This window comes from Oryx dammah, unplaced genomic scaffold (assembly GCF_014754425.2).
Source record: "Oryx dammah isolate SB20612 unplaced genomic scaffold, SCBI_Odam_1.1 HiC_scaffold_5, whole genome shotgun sequence".
Taxonomy (NCBI): domain Eukaryota; kingdom Metazoa; phylum Chordata; class Mammalia; order Artiodactyla; family Bovidae; genus Oryx; species Oryx dammah.
The window spans coordinates 99,514,752-99,535,833 of record NW_024070189.1 but is presented as its reverse complement, the minus strand read 5'-3'; the positions used below and the strand labels follow the sequence as shown (position 1 = coordinate 99,535,833).

At 50.7% G+C, this 21,082-nt stretch overlaps 1 protein-coding gene across 1 annotated transcript; it reads right to left on the bottom strand.

Annotated features, from left to right (window-relative positions):
* Positions 1-4: 4 nt before the first annotated feature.
* On the bottom strand, positions 5-6,744 carry SYDE1 (synapse defective Rho GTPase homolog 1). The gene is made up of 8 exons (XM_040240984.1): positions 6,617-6,744; positions 4,754-5,089; positions 4,005-4,649; positions 3,625-3,839; positions 2,855-2,981; positions 2,491-2,651; positions 1,689-1,914; positions 5-1,395 (listed from the first exon to the last, which is right to left on the bottom strand). The coding sequence occupies exons 1-8, from the start codon at positions 6,702-6,704 to the stop codon at positions 992-994; spliced, it is 2,202 nt and encodes a 733-aa protein (XP_040096918.1). The 5' UTR covers positions 6,705-6,744; the 3' UTR covers positions 5-991.
* Positions 6,745-21,082: the final 14,338 nt, after the last annotated feature.

Genomic DNA, 21,082 nt, shown 5'->3' with positions numbered 1-21,082 from the left:
AGAACCTGTGCATATTGATTTATTGTCCACAAAGATGGAAGTGAGGGAAAGAGGGGGGAGACAGGAGGGGACCCTACTCTCCCACTGGAACTCAGGGGCTCACTGAGGCACCATTACTGGATTTCAGGGTGCCTGGGCACTGCAAACTCTTCCCCCGACCCCCTCTGTGGTCCCTGAAAAAGCCCCACATACCCACTCTAGACACGTCCATACACATTACTCCTCACACACAGGCACACACGCAGGGAGGCAATAAATATGTTCCGTACCAAAGTGCCCCCAGCCTGACACTTCAGGTGGGGCCCCTCCAAAAGGGAGGTCTTACAAGTGCTTAATTTCTTCAGGAATGGGGAGGAAGAATTGGGGAGGGGAAGGGCCAGACTCTTGCTATCTACTTTTGCTGGTTTGAGGCTATTATGTTTTCCCTGGAAAAGAGGGTGGCGAAACCAGTTGTTTTCCTATAAGCCCCAGCTGCTGCTATCTATCCAGAGCCCAGGAGAGGGGCTCCCTCTACACCCTGGCTCAAACACTTTCTTCATAGTCCTTGGGCCCACTGAGGGAGAAGCAGAGTGCAGTGCTCAAAGCTAATACTGATTTGGTTGGCAGCAGCAAGGACTGACTGGGAGGGTGTCTCACCATCTCAGGGTGATGCTCACAGTAACTGGTATTTCCCTGGCTAAGGGGAAGCAAAAGATGCCGGCCCTGCAAGCAGAACTGCCTTGTGGCAGCCAGGAGAGAAGCCCTTGGTACTCAAGAAAAGATGGTCACAATAGTTGGTCCCTAAAGTCTCCCATCTCTGGCCGTCGCAACCAGTGTCTGAGTACTGGAAATGGGGAGTGATTCTCAGCAAAGCATTGGCTGGTCGCTAGGCAATTCCCCAGTAACCAGGAGTTAGGCCTGAGCTACAGGTCTGGTCCTCCCTAGGTCGTTAGGGCACCGCCTTAGCAACCAGGAGCCTGGCCTTAGTAGTTGGGGTCCAGCCCCGCCCGGCTCAGAGACACACGTTGATCTGCTTGGAGAGCTCTCTCTCCAGGTCCAGGATGAGGGCATCAAAGTCTTTGAGGTTCAGGTGCGGGTTGAAGGGCGCCTCGAAGTCGTCTTCGAAATCGGTGGCGCCAGTCGTCTCGACACCCTCTTCGTCCTCATCTTCACTGTCGCTGCCTGTCACGTGGTCGTAGTCTGGCCCAGAGAGGAAGTCCCGCCCACAGGGCAGGAAGTCCCGCCCGCAAACGCTCCAGTCACCCGCGTAGCGGTTGCTCGGGGGGCTTTCGGGACCGCCCCGGCCGCGGGGCCGAGTCACCACTTCGGGGCTCGCTAGCGGCAAGTGCAGCGACGGCTGTCGTTTGGGCCGCAGGTACGGGACGAGCTCCGGAGGCTCTGGGGGCCTGCGCGGATCTGCAGTGGGAGAGGGAGGGCTTGGGTGATGTCACGCATAGCGGCGGCACTTAGGCCTCTGATTGGCTGTTTAGGTAGTCACGCCCCTGATTGGCCTGTAGAAAGGCAAGGCCTTCGACCGGATCGGGATTTCACTGGCTGAGCTAGTACTGGTTGCTCAGGCAACTAGGTACTGGTTTTCACTCTGACGAGGGGGCGTGTCTCGCCTGAAGCTGGAGACTCTGGCCGCCAGAGAAAGCATCGTCTGGGATACCAGGCTCCTTTCCGCGGCGCGGGGTCGGGGGCCAGCTCACCTGGCCAGGCTTGCAGCAGGTAGTGCAGCACCTCGATATGGCGCTTGAAGTCCACCGCGTTCGAGAGACCCGGGCCAGAGCTGCGGATGCGGGGCCTGGCGGGTGCCTGGCGCGCTGGCAGCAGCACGGGACCGAAGCAAACGGCCAGGTTCTGCGGAGTCATGCGGTTGTGGGCATGGAAGGAGGAGACAAGGCGCAGGTGGTCCAGGAGAAGAGTCAGTGTAGCCTGAGAGAAGAGGGTTGGGAGAGTACGCGGTGGGCAAAGTCAGTCCCCTGTCGCACTCGAGGGAGACTAAGGCGGTTCAGAATGGGGAAACTGAGATTCAGAGTCTCATAGCCGGGAGACGATCCTGCTAGAACTTAGCTATTAGTATTATGCTCCCATTTTGCTGGAGGGAAGACTGAGGCCAAAGGTAACAACTTTGAAATGGCAGAACTTGGGCTTGAACCTTCTCCTCTGTGTGTTAGGCAGGGCTGGTAGTAATCCCATTTTACAGATGAGGATATTGAGGCACAGAGGCAGGATCCCACAGCCAGGAATCTCCCTTATGGTAGGTTGACAGACCTCTGTTCAGAGTCTGTTAATTTCGGTACATCCTGCCTGTGAAACCTGAGGCAACTCACTCAACTGCCCTGGGCCTTGGCTTCCATTATCTATAAAGTGGGGATACTAATAGCACTAGGGGTGTGATGGTGCCACACATTCATGGCCATCACCAGCCCAGGCATGGGAGGAACATTCTGCTGGTGTCAGTTCACTCCCTGTCCTGCCCACTCTCCCCACCCCCCAGGCCCAACTCACCCTCTCCACATCTGGCAGGCAGCTGAGGAGCTCACGGGTGCCTTCAGTGCTGGATGGAGCCCTGCTTGGGGGCCCTCGGGCCATGGCCTCCAGCACCACCTGATAGAGGGGCTGGGTGATGAGCGGGGTAGGCAGCTCCCGAAGATAATCCTTGAGGATGCCTGTGGATATAGGGCCCATGATGGTTAGGGCACCCCTGGGTTCTGAGGCTGGAACTTCATCGGGGGCTGGGAGGGGTGAAAGAGGAGGAAGGTAAAATCAAGGCCAACAGAAGGGATGAAGTCCCAGGAACTTCATCCACAGGGACTGCCTTGAGTTGAGGGTTGACTGGGGAGCAGGCAGGAGAGCAAAGGGGCAAGCTGACCAGTGATGACATTGATATCAGGGTACAGGTCCTCAGAGAGGCAGACAGCTGCACTGTCTCGCTCAAAGGCATCGCGAAGCTCTTTCTTCACGGCTGCTGAGCCACAAAGACGGTATAGTCCCACTACCTGGGGGTAGGAGCAGAGAGGTGTCTTTTTTGTCAGAGTACAGACTGATGTGGGCCCTATGGGGTGAGGGCGGGAGACCTGGATCCAGGTGGCAATGGGCTGAGAGTTTGGGGGCTGGCAGAAACTTCACTGGCTGCCTTTCTGTTCTTCTGACACCTGTCATGGGGTACCCCATCTGGCTGCTTGGACAACCCAGCCCTGTAAACCCTCAAAGTTACTTGTCCTGGTACCTACCTCCTTTGACTCAGGAAACCTTGACTCCTTTTCAGCTTACTTGTCACCTCCTCTGGAAAGCCTTCCCTGACTACCCCAACCAGCATGTCCTGTCCTGCTTTAAACTGTCCCAGCTTCTTCACTCTTATCCCAGCCAGTTTCATATATGTGATTTATTACTCATGTCTGTCACCCCACCAGACTCTGAGCTCCAAAAGGGCTGGGATCCTACATTATCGAATGACCCTTGAGTTCTGGGCTAGATGCTAGGATCTGGGGGTGTGTAGAGAGCGCCTGCCCTTGTCTAGGCTGGGATTGGAGCTAAGAGTTCCCCAGGTGGGGTAGGGGGAAGCCTGGCCTCCATACCCTGGGTGTTCTGGGGAGTGGTTCTGAGGTCTGGGGGCTAGCTAGGGTGGGGTGAGGGACTTACCCGCAGCCCTCGGCGCTCGATCTGCCCAACACACTTTTGAATAATGAGAGGCACCTGGCCAGGGGACTGCTCACGCTCCACTAGCAGGGGCAAGGGCAGCCCGAAGACACGGGGCTCAGCTATGCCAGGTGATTCTTGTTGCTCCGACAAGGTCAGCTTGGCATACAGCAGCCCTTGGGGCTCCAGACGCACAGCCAGCTGCTGGGCTTGGCACCCTAAAGACACAAGGGGGACTTCCTGAGTGGAGTCTGCCCCCATCACCTCCTGTGCCCTATCCCCTAGGCCAAGCTACGTCCCCACCCTGGGCACTCTAGAGGAAGGAGGGCGCTGGGAGCCGAGTCCTGTGCCCTCCTCGCCCCCTCCGAGACCATGCACCCTACCTCGGAAAACCGTGGGCAGCAGCACAGTGCCCTGGGCGCAGGGCCGGTGCCGCCGGACACCGGGGTCCCAGGCCAGCACCAGGGCCCGCAGCAGCCGGGCTGCCTCGAGTTCCAGGTGAAAGGTGTGGTCCAGCCGCAGGAAGTCTGGCCCCCCACGCAGCGGCCCGGTTCGGGCCCGGGCCACCCCATCCACCTGCAGCAGGCAGCAGAGATCTCGCGGAGTGGCCCCAGGCGCCGGCCGCAGCCCCCCCAGCCCGTACAGGTGCAGGCTGAGGCGGCCCCAGAGCGCAGCCGGGGGCGGCCGGGCGGAGGGGCCCACCTCATAGGGGCGGAAGGCAGTGGGCGACGGGGGCCCCGTGGGGCGCTCGGGAGAGTCACCGTCACTGAGGTAACCCGCCCTTGGGCCGCGTGCGCCCTCAGCTACTGCTGTCCGCCCTGGGGTCCCCACGCTGCTGTCCAGGTGGTAACGACTGATGACCGAGCCCTCGGGGGCGGCCCGCTCGCGCTCTCGGCTCGTCCGGGTGCTCCGCAGACTCAGTCGGCGCCGCAGCTCAGGCAGTTTCTTCATCTTCATTGAGAGGCGCCTGGCCGGGCCGGGGGACTTGGTGCGGGAGGCTTTGGTCGGGGGGCTGGCAGGGGCTGCGCCTGAGGGGACAGCAGACCTCAGGGTCCAGAATTCTGGGCTTGGGATGGGGGTGATTATGCTTGTAGTCACCTTACAGGCCCCACGGTGGGAAGCTTGTGCTCACCTGGAGAGGCCGGGCTGTCTGCCTCAGCTGAGCCTGGCTGTGGGCCTGGGAGCTCCGGTGCTGGGAGTCTGGGGTCCTCCTCTGGGATGGGGTTGTACCAGATCTCACCAGCAGGCTCCCCACTGCCGGGTGCCCCCGGCCCCAGAGTGGCCTCCTCTGGTGGCTTGGCCCCGCCCAGCACCCAGCGGCGGCTGCTGGGCTCCAGGCTCTGCAGGTAGGCACCGTGAGCTGGGCTCCGAGATGCCTCAGGGCCGGGGGGCCCCTCCGCTCCAGCCTGGGGTCCTTCTGGGGCCTGGGGATCTGGAGGACTGGGCTCTGGGCACTGGGCTGGTCGGCCTGGCAGAGAGCAAGGGGAGTGAGATGCAGCCTCCCACTGCCCCCAGAGCAGCCCCCAGCCCAGGGCTCTTCCCCTATGGGACATGGGGTGCACTCAGCCTGGACAGTCCCCACATTCATTTGGAATGGGTAGCTGCAGGCTGGCAGTCTCATCCGCTCCCCGCCTACAACTCCCTGCCCTAGTGACCCAGACAGGACTCGGTCCGTCTGCCTTCCAGCCTCAGAGGTCCAGAGGGGTTTCTCTGGACCTGGGCCCTGCATTCCCCACTCTACGTCCCCATGCCTCTCTTTAATGCTGGTGTAGAGCCCTGCCCTTGTGCCTTCTCAGTGGGTGGCTTCGGGGAAACTACTTGCCATCTGAGCCTCACTGTGATCTCAGCATGAGAGCGCTTCCTAGGCACTCATATCTCGGGCACATGCAGCCCATGGTGGATGCTGGCTAGCTTGCTTAGAAGCCCAAAGCGGGCGTGACAGCAGGTGTGTGGCTGCCAGGTTCTTTACCCGCAGCATGTCACTCCCCGCCCTGCTGCCTTTCTTTCCAAACTTTGCCCCCATCCTGGAGCTGACCCTGTGTTTTAGCCCAGACAGACCCCAACAGTTTTTGCTTTCGGAACCCCCCTTCCCTGCCCTGCCCCGGCTCCAACCTCTCTCAGACATCCCAGGCTGTTTCCTGTGTGTGTGTGTTTGTGCGTGGGCACCCCTGTCCCTTCTCTCTGCCCTGGGAACCCTGGGAATCTCTGGGAAGACGGCTGGGGGGAGGTCAGAGCCATGAAGTCCTCTGCCTCCCCTCCTTTAACCTCTTCCTTTCGGGGACTTCCTGCCCCACGCAGCTCCCATGGCTTTAAGGTCTTCCATGCCGACTCCCTCCTCTGGTCACCTCATACTTCCACCCCCCGAGTCTCTCTGCGCTCTCATTTAGTAGCCTAGTCCACAGAGTTGTTAAGTCGCTTCACTGGCACTGGGTAAATTACCCAAACTGCTCCGTGCCTCACTTTCCCCATCTGTACAGGGGGCCGTTTCCTGCGGCTGTCTAAGGTGGGTGTAGCTGCAGTTACGGGCTAATAGGTAAGGGGATTGGGAGGTGGCCCCCACGATCGACGCACCGCCTCTCCCTCCTCCGCAGGGTGTACGCCCCCGTCTCCCATCCCTGGTCTCTAGGGCACAGGGTGTCGCCAGCCTGGCCTGACTAAGCCCCAGTTTCTCAGCCTCCCAGCTCCTCCTCCCCTCCACTCTCCAAGCGCTCAGCCTCGGCCCCATTTCCTGTCAGGGGTGAGGCCCCCTCCCGGGCCTCCCGAGGAGCCCGCAGCTCTGGCATCCCTGGTCAAGCGCGTATAACGGTCCGCGCCCCCTCTCCCCCCGGCCCGTTACTTCCACGACCCTTGCCTGCCCCTGCCCCCAACCCCGACCCGCAGAGGGCTCCGCGGGGCTTCCCCTGTCCCCTCAGCGGTCCCTCTTTGGGGCCCTGGGACCCTCTTCCAAGCCGGGCGGGGTTCGGGGCCCCTTCTTCCCCACCTCCCTGTCTCTCACCGCGCTCCTTCGCGTCCGACTTTTTCCGGGGAAGTTTCTCCCGGCCCCGAAGGCGGGAGAAGGTCTTCCTGAGCAGCGGCTCGGCCATGCTGGGGCCCGGGCCGGGCTGAGTGCGCGCCCGGGGCTCCGGCCGCGCCGCCCCCCGCCCCACCCGGTCTCCCCGCCCGCCCCCCGCCCCGCGCCAGCAGGAAGCGCATTCCGGGAATGCTTGGCCCAAACTTTTTTTTTTTTTTTTTGCCCTTCCCGCGGCCTGAGTGAGCGATGCTGGGAGTTGTAGTCAATCGCCAGAGCCTGGCGGGGGACCTGTCACCGGCTCTTGTCTTTCCTTTTACTCACCCTCCATTAGTGATCGCATACAGCAGGTTCTCTTGAGTGTACTTCCGAAACGCGTCCTGCACAAATCCACAGATTTCTTCTCTTTTCTCCCATCCACTGCTCCAGCCTGGTGCAAGCCCTGGCATCGCTTAGTTTGACGACACCCCCTCTTCCCTTAGTTTCCCCAGATGCCACTCTCTTGCCTTCCTCCTCCATCCAGTTCTCCACTCCTCTCTGTCCCCAAGTCCAGTTACTACTGCTCTTTAACACACCACCCCAAAGCTTAGTGGTTGCAAGTCAGCCGTGCTATGACGCTCACAGATGCTGTGGGCCAAGGATTGGGGCAGGGCAGAGCTGACATTGGTTGTCGCTACTCTTTTGTTGGAAAGATTTCAAGGTTTAGGGCTGAGTCAACAAACGAAGGGCCAGGATCATCTGGAGGTTCACTTACAGGTCTTGCAGTTGATGCCAGGTGTGTGCTGGGACTGTCGCAGGAGCTGTGGACTAGGGCACCTCCACAAGCCTCTTGCCAACAAAGGTCTGTATAGTCAAACGTGTGGTTTTTCTAGTAGTCATGTATAGACGTGAGAGTTGAACTGTAAAGAAGGCTGAGTGCAGAAGAAATGAGGCTTTCAAATTGTGCTGGAGAAGACTCTTGAGAGTCCTTTGGACAGCAAGGAAACCAAACCAGTCAATCCTAAAGGAAATCAAGCGTGAATATTCATTGGAAGGACTGTTACTGAAGCTCCAATACTTTGGCCACATGATGTAAAGAGGTGACTCATTGGAAAAGACCCTGATGCTGAGATAGACTGAAGCAAAAGGAGAAGAGGGTGGCAAAGGATGAGATGGTTAGATAACATCACTGACTCTATGGACATGAATTTGAGCAAGCTCTTGGAGATAGTGAAGGACAGGGGAACCTGATGTGCTGCAGTTCATGGGTCAGAAAGAGTCGGACACGACTTAGTGACTGAACAACCGTCCTCTTGGTGTGAACTGGGTTCCTCCTAGCAGGTCAGTAGTCAGGGTAGTTGGGTTTCTTACAGAGCAACCCAGGGCTTCAAAAATAAAGCAAAAGCTGTATTACCTTTCCTGATCCATTTTGAAGTGTCACACTGTTTTACTTCTGGCACCAGATTCAACGGGAAGGGACACAGACTCCACCTCTCTCAATGGGTGGTGTGTCACGGTGACCTTGTAACATTCTTTGTGCAAGAGAATGTGGGATGGGAGATGTTTTTGTGGCTGTTTTGGAAAATTTAACCATCTTACTCCTATATTCCATTCTCCCATGCAGTGCCTAGAGTGGACTTAACCCAAAATCAGATCATGGCATGCCCCTGCTGAACAGTCTTCCCATAACTGCTCACTCCACCTAAAATAAAATCCAGATTTCCATAAATAAAATCCAGTCCCAGCAAGACTTCTGGCTTCATATCTTTGGTTGTCTTCATCGCCCACCATGACCTCCTGTCTGGCTCTTCTTCACATCAAACTGTTCCTGTTCCAAGCCGTTTGCACATGCAGTTCCCTCTGGCTAGGAAGCCCTGGTTCTTCTGAAGCTGCCTCTTTCTCATCCTTTAGGTCCCAAGGCATTTCCTTAGGAGGCCCTCACTTCCCTGACCACCTACCATTGTCCAGTCATTATTACATCACTGTGATTCATTTCTTCTTCTTTTTTAAATTAAAAAAGTTTTTTTTTTGACTGTACCACATGGCATGTTGGGACCTTAGTTCCCCAACTAGGAATCAAACCCATGCCCCCTGCATTGTAAACAGAGTCTTAACCACTGGACCACCAAGGAAGTCCCTTTGTTTCTTGTAACATGGCTTAAACTCTATAGTTCTAGTGACTAGTTCTAGTTTATCTGTCTCTTTGTTCAGACTGGGGCTGCATGAGATAACACTTGTCTGTCTTATTCCTGCTGAATGTGCAGGTGGGAGATCAGTAGGCAGGTGGAGGAGGCTTGGACAGAGGACGTTGTGTGTGTTTGGTGATAATATATTTTGGTATAGATCTCTGTGTATATCCTACTTGGAGTTCATTGAGATTCTTGGATGTGTATATTCATGTCTTGCATCAGTGTTGGAAAGCTTTGGGGACATTATTTCTTCAACTATTCTTTCTGCCCCTGTTGCCTCTCTCCTTCTGGGATTCCTGTTAGGCATATATTGATATGCTTGATGGTGTCCCACAGGTCTCTTAGGCTCTGTTAGTTTCTTGGTTCTATGTATTTGGGAGAAATGAGGTTGAGAGGGGTGGGGTCCACACCATCAGATTTGAGGCAACTGCTGACAGTGGAGAGAGGGGTTGGGGGTCAAGGCAATACCTCTTCACAAGCTGAAGGGAGGGACTGTAGGACTACGGTCCTTTGGGGTTCTGTAACTCAGAAGAGCTGGAGGCTGATGTAGGGCTGAGAGCAGCCCTTGGCTCCACTGTGTGTGTGTGATAGGTTGCTTCAGTCATGTCTGACTCTGTGTGACCCTATGGAGTTTAGCCCACCCAGCTTCTCTGTCCATGGGATTCTCCAGGCATGAATACTGGAGTGGGTTTCCAGGCCGTCCTCCAGGGGATCTTCCCGACTCAGGGATCAAACCTGTGTCTCTTACCACCTATATCACATCAAATGATCAAAGGACACTCACAGGTCACATCAATATCTGTTATTATTATTATTTTTGGTAAACCTTTTCGACAGAGCTTCTATACGTTTCCTGTTGCATTTATTTGTAACATGTAACTCATTTAATACCCACTCCAGTGTTCTTGCCTGGAGAATCCCAGGGACGGGGGAGCTTGGTGGGCTGCTGTCTATGGGGCTGCATAGAGTTGGACACGAATGAAGTGACTTAGCAGCAGCAGCAACTCATTTAATTCACAGTTGGCTATGATTCTTTCTCAGTGCTCAGAAATTGTTGATAAGTGAAAACAGATGATCTACAAACTGTATATTATGAAATGATTATGAGTAATAAGCTTCACACTGTGTGAATTTTTTACAATAATTCATCTGAATTTTGCTAGTTGCTGCTCATATTTTGGTGTGTGTGCACATATATGTGTTTTGTTTCCTCCAGATATTCACGTCATTGGCTGATGTACTATGCTTATGATGTCTGATGGATAAATCATCCCTCAGTAGATACAGGGATTTGTTGAAGTGCAGGCAGAGGGGGCAGGTCAGGTTTGAGTGGAGCTCTACACCTCTGTGGCAGACAATGGAAGTTGATGAATATGTACTCTACCTTCCTCACCCTTCAGGTGGATTGACTGAAGTGTGTGTTCTGCACTGACTCTCAGAGGTCCTCGTGGGACTGAGTCCCAGCAACCCACAGTGGAAACTTGCAGATCAATGCACTCTTTACTGATTCCCTTCCCTTCCCTGTCTCACTTCTCCTCCTCCCTTTCAGCATTTTCTGTGTGTGTGTGTGTGTGTGTGTGTGTGTGCGTCAAGTCACTTCAGCTGTGTCCAACTCTTTGTGAGCCTGTGGACTGTAGCCCACCAGGCTCCTCAGTCTATGGGATTCTCCAGGCAAGAATACTGGAGTGGGTTGCCATTTCCTCCTCCAGGGGATCTTCCTGACTCAGGGATCGAACCTGCATCTCTTGTGTCTCCTGCATTGGCAGGCGGGTTCTTTACCACTAGCACTGCCTGGGAAACCCTTGAGCATTTTCTAGGTCACTTAGAAAACGATTTATTTATTTATGGTGGTGCTAGGTCTTCATTGCTGTGCGCAGGCTTTCTCTAGTTGCCACGAGCAGGAGTTACTCTCTAGTTGTGGTGCGCAGGCTTCTCACTGCGTGGCTTCTCTTGTTGCGGAGCACAGACTCTAGGGCATGTGAGCTTCAGTAGTTGTGGCTGGTGGACTTACTTGCCCTGCTTCTTGTGAAATCTCCCTGAATCAGGGATTGAACCTGTTTCCCCTGAACTGGCAGGCAGATTCTTAACCACCATACCATCAGGGAAGTCCTCCTAGATCTCTTTCCAAATAAACTACTTGTCCTTGAATCCTTATCACAGGATCAGCTTCTGGGAGATGCCAAATGAAGATATTCTCTCTAGGCCTCAATTTCCTCATCTGTTCAAAGGGAAGAATAACTCCTCCTGTTATGGGAGTAGGAGGTGTTGGGGATGAGGCATGTGTCTGCGGGTTAAGTCCCCTGTCTGCTTCCTCTCTGGGGGCCCTCACTTCCTGGGAAATGAAAGATGGAGCTGATTCGGGGAGTTTCTGCCACCTCCTGTTGTCATTGCAGTTGTTCCCACACTGGGAGACTCACTGGCATCTCGCATCTTCCAGGATGACAAGGCAAGTTCTATAGCCTGCACAGGTATCTCTGGCTGCGATGCAGTCCTCAAAGGTACCAAGGAAGACGTGGCTGCCCAGAGATGTCCCCTGGGGCAGCATTGAGGAACTAGAGGGGACAGAGGGTGGTTGGGTTCCCACGAAGCCGCTTCCTGAGGCAGGATGTGGTATTGCCTGGAAGGCAATCAGAGAGGGCAGCATATGTTGGCCAGAGCCTCCCAATGACCCATGAAAAAGCCCTGCCGGATAGCTGTAGAGCTGAAGCTGAGGTACAGAGGGGCCTCCTGTTGCCCATGAAGTTGTTTTTGTTTAGTTACTAAGCTGTGTCTGACTCTTGTGTCTGACTCTTTGCAACCCCATAGACTGTAGCCTGCCGGGTTCCTCTGTCCATGGGGTTTTCCAGGCAAGAATATTATAGGAATGGGTTGCTATTTCCTTCTCAGAGAATCTTCCTAACTCAAGCACTGAGCCCATGTCTCCTGCATTGACAGGTGGAATCTTTACCACTGCGTCACCAAAGAAGCCCTGCCCATGTGGTTGTTGTTGTTCAGTCACTCAGTCGTGTCTGACTCTTTGTGACCCACCAGCTCCCTGCCCCCCTCCCCCGCCATGGATTGCAGCATGCCAGGCTTCCCAGTCCTTCACCGTCTCATGGCGCTTGCTCAAACTCATGTCCATTGAGTCAGTGATGCCATTCAACCATCTTGTCCTCTGTCATCCCCTTCTCCTTCTGCCTTCAATCTTTCCCAGCATAAAGGTCTTTTCCAATGAGTCAGCTCTTTACATCAGGTGGCCAAAGTATTGGAGCTTCAGCTTCAGCAACAGTCCTTCCAATGAATATTGGATTGATTGGATTGAATATTCAGGATTGATTTCCTTTAGGATTGACTGGTTTGATCTCCTTGCAATCCAAAAGACTCCCAAGAGTCTTCTCCAATACTACAGTTCAAAGCATCAATCCTTTGGCACTCAGCCAACCTTGCTTTTATTAGTTGCAGGTCTGCTGGGCTCTCTTGATGACCAGGTGTCTGCACAGGCCCCAGGACATATTTGACAATTGGCCCCCTGCTGTCAAAACAAGAGCTGTCCTAGTGCCCTACTTTTAAGGCCTGGGGATGCTGGTGTGGCTACCAGGGCTTCATAGGTGCTAGTTGTCCCAGAGGTAGAGGAGGCAACCTGAACAGAGGAGTACACTGGTCAACTCCCTATGAAAACCTGGGCACGACCACTCAAAAGGAGCTACCCTGGTTGGCAGTACACCATGTGTGTTGTTTACCCATGATTGCTAGGAGAATTAAGCACTGTCTACATGACACCACAGGGAGTGGACAGCTAGAAGCTAGAGCCTGGTCTCTTTTGGACTCTGGCCCATGTGCCTTTTACCTTCACTGATATTATTTTTATTTAATTTTTTAAAATTAATTTTTATTGGATTATAGTTGCTTTGCAATGTTGTGTTAATTTCTACTGAATAGCAAAGTGAATCATATATATATATATATGTATGTATGTATGTATGTATGTATATAGACACACCCACCCTCTTTTTTGGATTTCCTTCCCATTTAGGTTACCACAGAGGACTGAGTGGGGTTTCCTGGGCTATATAGTAGGTTCTCGTTAGTTATATGTTTTATATATAGTATCAGCAATGTATATATGTCAATCCCAATCTCCCAATTCATCCCACCTGATGATTTTAATTTGTATCCTTTCTCTGCAATAAACCATGAATATAGCAACTTCGCTGAATTCTGTGAGTCCTTCTAGTGAATCACTGAACCTGAAGGTGGTCTTGGGGGGACCTCCCACTACACAGATTCATAGAGAGGGCAATGATTCCCCAGATCCCTGATAAATGTACATTTGGAAGTAGGAACTTCCTTTCCAGGACCTTGGGCTCAAGTCTTACTGAGTCCTTTATTATGTCTTGTTGGAGTGGCTTTCTAGCCACTCCCAGCAGCAGATCTGGTGAGGACTTTTGCCTCTTGAGAAACACACATGGGGCAGGACTTGAGCTCTTCCAAGTCATCCACCTGGGAGGTGGGTGGGAAAGTCACCCACCTGGGAGGCCATCCAACATCGTGATGCGAGAGGGATCAGGTTTTAGGGTCACATAGGTTGGATTGGAATTCCTTCCCACCCCATCCGATTCAGCATGTGACCTTGGGACAGTCAGTTCCCCTGTATGAACCTCAGTGTCTGAATCTCTCAAACTGATCCGAATACCCAGTAAAATCCCATATGGAGAGAAAGAAATGTTATTGTACTCTCATACTGGCCAGGGAATCTTTCCCGGGTGCTGGGAAAGACTGAAGGCAAAAGGAGAAGGGGACAGCAGAGGATGAGATGGTTAGATGGCCCGCCTCAATGGACAGGAATCTGAGCAAACTCTGGGAGATAGTGGTGGGCAGAGGCGCCCCCTGCTATATCCATTGGGTCACAAAGAGTTGGACATGACTTAGCGAATGAACAACAACAACTGGCCAGCGTCATTCATCCATCAATCCTCTCATCCATCCATCCATCAGTTCATTCATTCCTTAATTTACTCAACAAGTAAATTTTGAGCAGCTGCTGAGCCCCATGATTGAAAATAAAAGGCTGCGGTTCATGCACCAAATTTCATGCTACTGTTGATAATTTTGTTTGGTAATTAAGACTTTCAAACCTAGTGTTTGTGAGGGAAGAGTTAGTGATGTGACCATAGGATTAATATGTCCAGTGATTTGTAATTTTAGGAAGCTCACACTAGATTTTAGACAGGATTTTCTGGGTTTCAAATTAGGGATCAGACAGTTGATACAGAAGATGCAAACTTCTTCCTGATTTCTTCTTTTTGAGATTTCAGTTCAGTTGCTCAGTCGTGTCTGACTCTTTGCGACCCCATGGACTGCAGCACGCCAGGCTTCCCTGTCCATCACCAACTGCTGGAGCTTACTCAACTTATGTCCATTGAGTTGGTGATGCCATCCAACCATCTAATCCTCTATCATCCCCTTTTGAGATGTAGGTGAGATATTTTGGTATTTTGAGATATTTTGGTAGTTACTATATTTGGGAACATCTGTTGCAGGTAGAGCTTCTCAGGTGGCCCTACTGGTTAAGAAGCTGGCAGCACAGTTACAAGGTAGCCAGCCATATTAAGAGAGGCAACTGTGCTGGAGGGGCAGTGTTGAGGAGGAGTGCTGGCCACTAAAACCCAAACAGCAGAGGCACTTCTGCAGTATTATTTTACTTTCTTTAAAACAAGCAAACAAAAGCTCCACTCCATGCTACATTTTATCACTATAATCTGGGGGAGCAGAATACACAGAAGGTTAATATTCATTGAGATTCTTTCTGCATTAATTTGATGAGTTCAATACATTTTTCAATGCAATGGGAAAAAAGTACTATTTTTAATAAAACGTTTAGTGTATTTTGTATTGGAGTATAGCTGGTTAACAATGTTTTGATACAGGTGGACAGCAAAGTGACTCAGCCATACATATACTTGTATCCATTCTCCCCCAAATTCCCCTCTCATCCTGGCTGCCACGTAGCACTGAGCAGAATTCCCTGTGCTATAGAGTAGGTCCTTGTTAGTTATCCATTTTATTTACTTATTTTTAAAATGTTTTATTTTGTATTGGGGGATAGCTGATGAACAAACACTGTTGTAATAGTTTCAGGTGAACAGGGAAGGGACTCAACCATACATATGCATGTATCCGTTCTCTTCCAAACGCCGCTCCCATCCAGGCTGCCGCATAATGCTGAGCAGAATTCCGTGTGCTATATAGTAGGCCCTTATTGGTTATCCATTTTAAATATAGCAGCCTGTACTTAAATAGAGCAAGTGTGTCCATACCAAACTCCCTAATTATTCCTTACCCCCACCCAGCCCCCCTGGCAAATGTAAGTTCGTTCTCTAAGTCTGAGTCTCTTTCTGTTTTATAAGTTCCTTTGTATCATTTCTTTTTAGATTCCACATATAAGGGATGTCATACGATATTTCTCCTTCTTTGTCTGACTTAGTCACTCAACCTCTAGGTCCATCCATGTTGCTGCAAGTGCCATTATTGCGTTCTTTATTTCAAATTTATTTTAGAAAAATTGCTTTACAATGTTGTGTTGGTCTCTGCCATACAATTTCACCCTTTTTAATGGCTGAGTCATAGTACATGGTTCTTGGGCGTCCCTGGTGGCTCAGATGGTAAAGAATCTGCCTGCAATGTGAGAGACATGGGTTCAATCCCTGGAGGAGAATCATCCCCTGGAGAAGGGCGTGGCAAACCATTCCAGCATTCTTGCCTGGAGAATTCCATGGACAGAAGCGCCTGGAAGGCTACTGTCCATGGGGTTGCAGTCAGACAAGACTGAGCAACTTTCACTTTCATACTTTCATATATGTTCAGTTCAGTTCAGTTGCTCAATCGTGTCTGACTCTTTGTGACCCCGTGAACCGCAGCACGCCAGGCCTCCCTGTCCATCACCAACTCCCAGAGCTTGCTCAAACTCAGGTCCACTGAGTCAGTGATGCCATCCAACCATCTCATCCTCTGTCATCCCCTTCTCCTCCTGCCTTCAATCTTTCCCAACATCAGGGTCTTTTCAAATGAGTCAGCTCTTGGCATCAGGTGGCCAGAGTATTGGAGTTGCAGCTTCAACATCAGTCCTTCCAGTGAACACCCAGGACTGCTTTCCTTTAGGATGGACTGGTTGGATCTCCTTGCAGTCCAAGGGTTCATATATGTACCACACCTTTAAAAAGTACTATATTTTGTGACATGTAAAATGATAGAAATTCAAGTTTCAGTGTCTATAAATAAAGTTTCATGGGTGCTTGGTCCCGCCCTCTTCTCGAGGTATTGCCTTCCTCGTTGTAGCATCAGAGCTGAGTCATTGTGACAGAGACCTTACGGTCCATAAAGCTGCTATTCATTTGCCCTTTGGCCCTTTACAGAAAAAGCTTGCTCATCACTAACGCATGGTAGGACTCGGCAACAGGTCTGTTCTGAAGCCCCTGCCCTCCTGTATTCTTGCTTAACCCTCGATGGTCCCCTCACCCTGAGTCCAATCCCCCCTGGTGAGGTCTGATCACAGCCCCCTGCACACTTCCTCTGTCCTCACTGTGGGCTAAGGACACACCGGTCTCCATGATTTCCCTGAACAGCCCAGGCTCTGCTGTTGCCTCCCAGAGGAGCCAGGGTCTGTTTCTTAAAAGCAGTTTTTAATCCATTTTGTGACGTTCCACTATTGCCACCTGCTGGCCACTTATTCAAACTGTAGCTGTAATGCTTTTAAAGCTTTTGCGTAGAACCTCTTCCGACCCTGTCCAGGGCAGGGAAAAATGGAAAATGCCTGTGGAAAAAATGCCCCAGATTTGGATCTCTCATGTCCCTGAAGACATATTTAGGGCCCAGATCTCCACAGCCGTTCTCTACCCCCATCTATTCCAGTGATCCTCAAATTTTAAGGCTCATATAACTCCCCTGGGATGGTTAAAATGATGACTTAAGTGGTCTGATATGGTGTCTGAGTCTTCATTTCTGTCAAGCTTCTCGTAATAACGATGACTCTGATTCATGGACCACTGAGTATCAGGCTTTCCTTTTTCTATAGAAAAGAGGTCAGTTAAATGGGAAGGAAATCTAAAAAAGAGGGGATAAATGTATATGTACAGCTGGTTCACTTTGCTGTACAGCAAAAGCCAATGAAACATTGTGAAGCAACTCTACTCTGATAAAAATTAACTTAAAAAGAAATCAGAAAATCCCCCTGTAAAGGGCCAGATAGTAAATATTTTAGATTTTGCACAGGATACATTGTAGCTTGAAAAGAGTTGTGTGTGTGTGTGCTCAGTCATGTCAGACTCTTTGCGGCCTCATGGATTTTAGCCCACCAGCCTCCTCTGCAAGGAGATCCAACCAGTCCCTCCTAAAGGAGATCAGTCCTGGGTGTTCATTGGAGGGACTGATGTTGAAGCTGAAACTCCAATACTTTGGCCACCTGATGCAAAGAGCTGATTCATTTGAAAAGACCCTGATACTGGGAAAGACTGAGGGCAGGAGGAGAAGGGGACCACAGAGGATGAGATGGTGAGATGGCATCGCCGATTCAATGGACATGGGTTTGGGTGGACGCCGGGAGTTGGTGGTGGACAGGGAGGCCTGGCGTGCTGCGGTTCACGGGGTCGCAAAGAGTCGGATACGACTGAGCAACTGCACTTAACTGAGCCTCCTCTGGCCATGGAATTTTCCAGGCGAGAATACTGAAGTGGATTGCCATTTCCTTTTCTGGGGGATCTTCCTGACCCAGGGATTGAATCCGTATCTCTTGCATCTCCTACATTAATAGGCAGATTCTTTACCACTGTGACACCTGGGAAGCCCCAAAACAGTCACAGATGATGAATTGACTAATGAGTGTTGCTTGTTGTCACTGTTCAGTCACTAAGTCACAGAAGTCCAACTCTTTGTCACCCCATGGACTGCAGCATGTCAGGCTTTCCTGTCCTTCACTACCTCCTGGAGTTTGCTCAAACTCATGTCCATTGAGTCAGTGATGCCATCCCAAATCTCATCCTCTCTCGTCCCCTTCTTCTTCTGCCCTCACCTTCTGCCCTCAATCTTTCCCAGCGTCAGGGTCTCTTTCAATGAGTTGGCTCTTCGCATCAGGTGGCCAAAGTATCGGAGCTTCAACTTCAGCATCAATCCTTCCAATGAATATTCAGGGTTGACTTCCTTTAAGTTTGACTGGTTTGATCTTGCAGTCCAAGGGGCTCTCAAGAGTCTTCTCTAGCACCACAGTTCAAAAGCATCAATTCTTCAGCCCTCAGCCTTCTTTATGGTCCAATTCTGTTCCCATAAAACTTTATTTATGAGCTCTAAAATTAGAATTTTACATAATTTTAATGTGTCATGAGGTAGTCTTCTTTTAAAAAATTTCCAACTATTAAAAAATGTAAAAGCCATTTTTAGCTTGCAGGGCACACAAGAACAGGCTGTTGGCTGAATTTGGCCCACCGACTGCAGTTGGTAAATCTGTGCTTTGGGCACCGAATTCTAGACAATATTGTGTGTTGTTGAGACAGGGGGCTGTAGAATGGGTCCTCTGCTTGAACCTTCACTACTTCTTATTAGAAGCTGTACTTTTTAAGTCTAGTTTCCTCATCTGTAAAATAAGGAGTTATATTTCCTACCTTGTAGGAAAGGTTAGGGTCCCCAACTGCTGGGATCTAATGCCTGATGATGTGAGGTGGAGCTGATATAATAATAATAGAAGTAAAGTGCACAATGAATATAATGGACTTGAATCATCCTGAAACCATCCTGCCAACACCCTGGTCCATAGAAAAATTGTCTTCCATGAAACTAGTCCTTGGTGCCAAAAAATGTTGGGGACTGCTCTTGTAGGCTTTTTGTTTAAAGTTTAATGAGATAGTGTATTTAAAGGGATGATGCCTGTGCAGGGCACATAATAAATCTCAGCTATTGGTATCGTCACTGTCATCACACTGAGACCAAGAAATTGAATTCATGCAATCTGAATCCTTCAGGTTTTCTCCAATTGTAGCACAGACTCCCTTAACCAGAACACAGGGCAGTCAACACTTGAGAGGATATATCTGGGCATGGTCTTTGCATGATGCCAGCCCTTCCTAAACTAACTGTACTAGTTTTCCAGGGCTTCATAGCAAAGTATCACATACTGTGTGGCTTAAACAACTGAAGTGTATCCTCTAACAGTTCCGAAGGCCAGAAGTCCAACATCAAAGTTGTCAGCAGGGTTTATTTCTTCTGGAGATGGCGATGGAAAGTCTGTTCCATGACTCTCTCTTAGCTTCTGGTGGTTTCCTGAAATCGCTGGCATTCCTTGGCTGGTAGAAACATCATCTCCATCTTCATATGGCCTTCTCCCTTCTCACGTGTCTGTGTCCAATTTCTATCTTTTTATAGGGGTGCCAGTCACAGTGGAGTAGACTCATTAGAACTAGTTATCTTGGGAAAGAGCCTATTTTCAGGACAGGTGCTGAGGTGCTGGGGGTTAGACTGAGACATTAGACTGTGACATATCTTTTTGGAGGACACAACTCAACCCCTAACTCGACCTCTGTCTGCATCCCAGCTCACTGCATCCGCTTGTTGCTGACAGCATCTATAGAATCATATAGGGTTTGGACTCAGGTGATGGAATCCCAGGAAATATATGGACTCTGAAGCTCGCCCAGGGACAGTGTCCTCCCATTGCAGTCTCTGCACTGCCTGCTTCAGGACAACCTGGACCGCCTGCTAAGAAGCCAGATTCCAGGATCCAGTATCTGGTTGCTGAATCACAATCCCTATGATCCAAAGGGCAGCATCTCCTATGTCCCAATCTGGGGGACACGAGAGGCCTGTTTAAGACTGTGATCATTGTGCAAAGTCAAGCCACTAGGTTCCCTGTGTGACTGAGAATGGTGGTTGCTGAGTTGGACAGCAAGTCAGCTCATCTCAACAGATGCTCTCAAAGTCGTCCCCCAAGTCACTTATGAAGCACAACAATATAATACACATGGCTAATACACACTGTTTTATCAATATTAAAATGAGAAGAGCTGGTCTTTCATCCCACTAGGATTATCCACGTAGCAATCCTATAAACCTCAGAGATTTTCAGACTACTTCAGAGTAGCATAGAAATGCTACTCTGGTCTTCATGGAAGAAGATAAACCATGGCAAAAATAGGATGGTGAAGAATCTGGCTGCATTGCATGAGACCTGGATTTGATCCCTGGGTTGGGAAGATCCCCTGGAGAAGTAGGTGGCAACCCATTCGAGTATTCTTGCCTGGAGAGTCCCATGGACTGAGGAGCCTGACAGGCTACAGTCCGTGGGGTCACAAAGAGTCAGACATGACTGAGCAACTAACACTTTCACTTTACTTTCTTTCACTTTCCCTTCCCATAGCACTTTATTTCTCTCTTATGAAATGCATTTACCAAGTTGATCTGTGATGACTTATTGACATATCTCTATTCCCACCAGATTCTGAATGTTTTGAGAGCAGCAATGGATATAATCCTGTGTCCCATGCACTGAAAAGTGGTCACCGAACATTGGTAGGTGCTGAACAGCTATTCTGCCCTAGGACTGAGGGGGCTACTTTATGGACCACAAGGCCCCCTCTGGGACAGAGCCTTGTCACTTCTGAATGAACACCTAGTGAGCTAATCCCAACACATGCTCTCAGATTCCTCCCCCAAGTCATTAGGAAACATGGCTATATATCTGGCTAATGTACATGGTCTTTATCAATATTAAAATTGAATGTAGCTAATCTTTCCTTCAATAAGGATTATCCATGTCACAAAACTATAAGCTCAATACCTCAGAGAGTTTAAGGCTACTTCACAGTCTCCTCTATCCTGACCTTGAGGGGTCAGATAAGTCATGGAGAAAAACGCATATCTTTCCCATTCTGTATCACTCACTTCATCATCTCTTCTGACACAATCACCATGTTGCCCTGTGACCGTTTACTGATGCGTCTCCATCCCCCACCAGATTCTGAATGCCTTGAGATCAGAGATAGGATGTATTCCTGCATCTCAGGGACTGAACAGTGTCCTGGAATATAGTGAAAGTGTTAGTGGCTTAGTCGTGTCAGATTCTTTGCAATGCCATGGACTGTAGCCCACAAGACTCCTCTGTCCACGGGATTCTCCAGGCAAGAATACTAGAGTGGGTAGCCACTCCCTTCTCCAGGGAATCATTCAGACTCAGAGATCAAACCTGGGTCTCCTGCACTGCAGGCAGACCTTCTGAGCCACCAGGGAAGCCCAAGGAACATGGTAGATGCTAAGAAACTATTCTGCC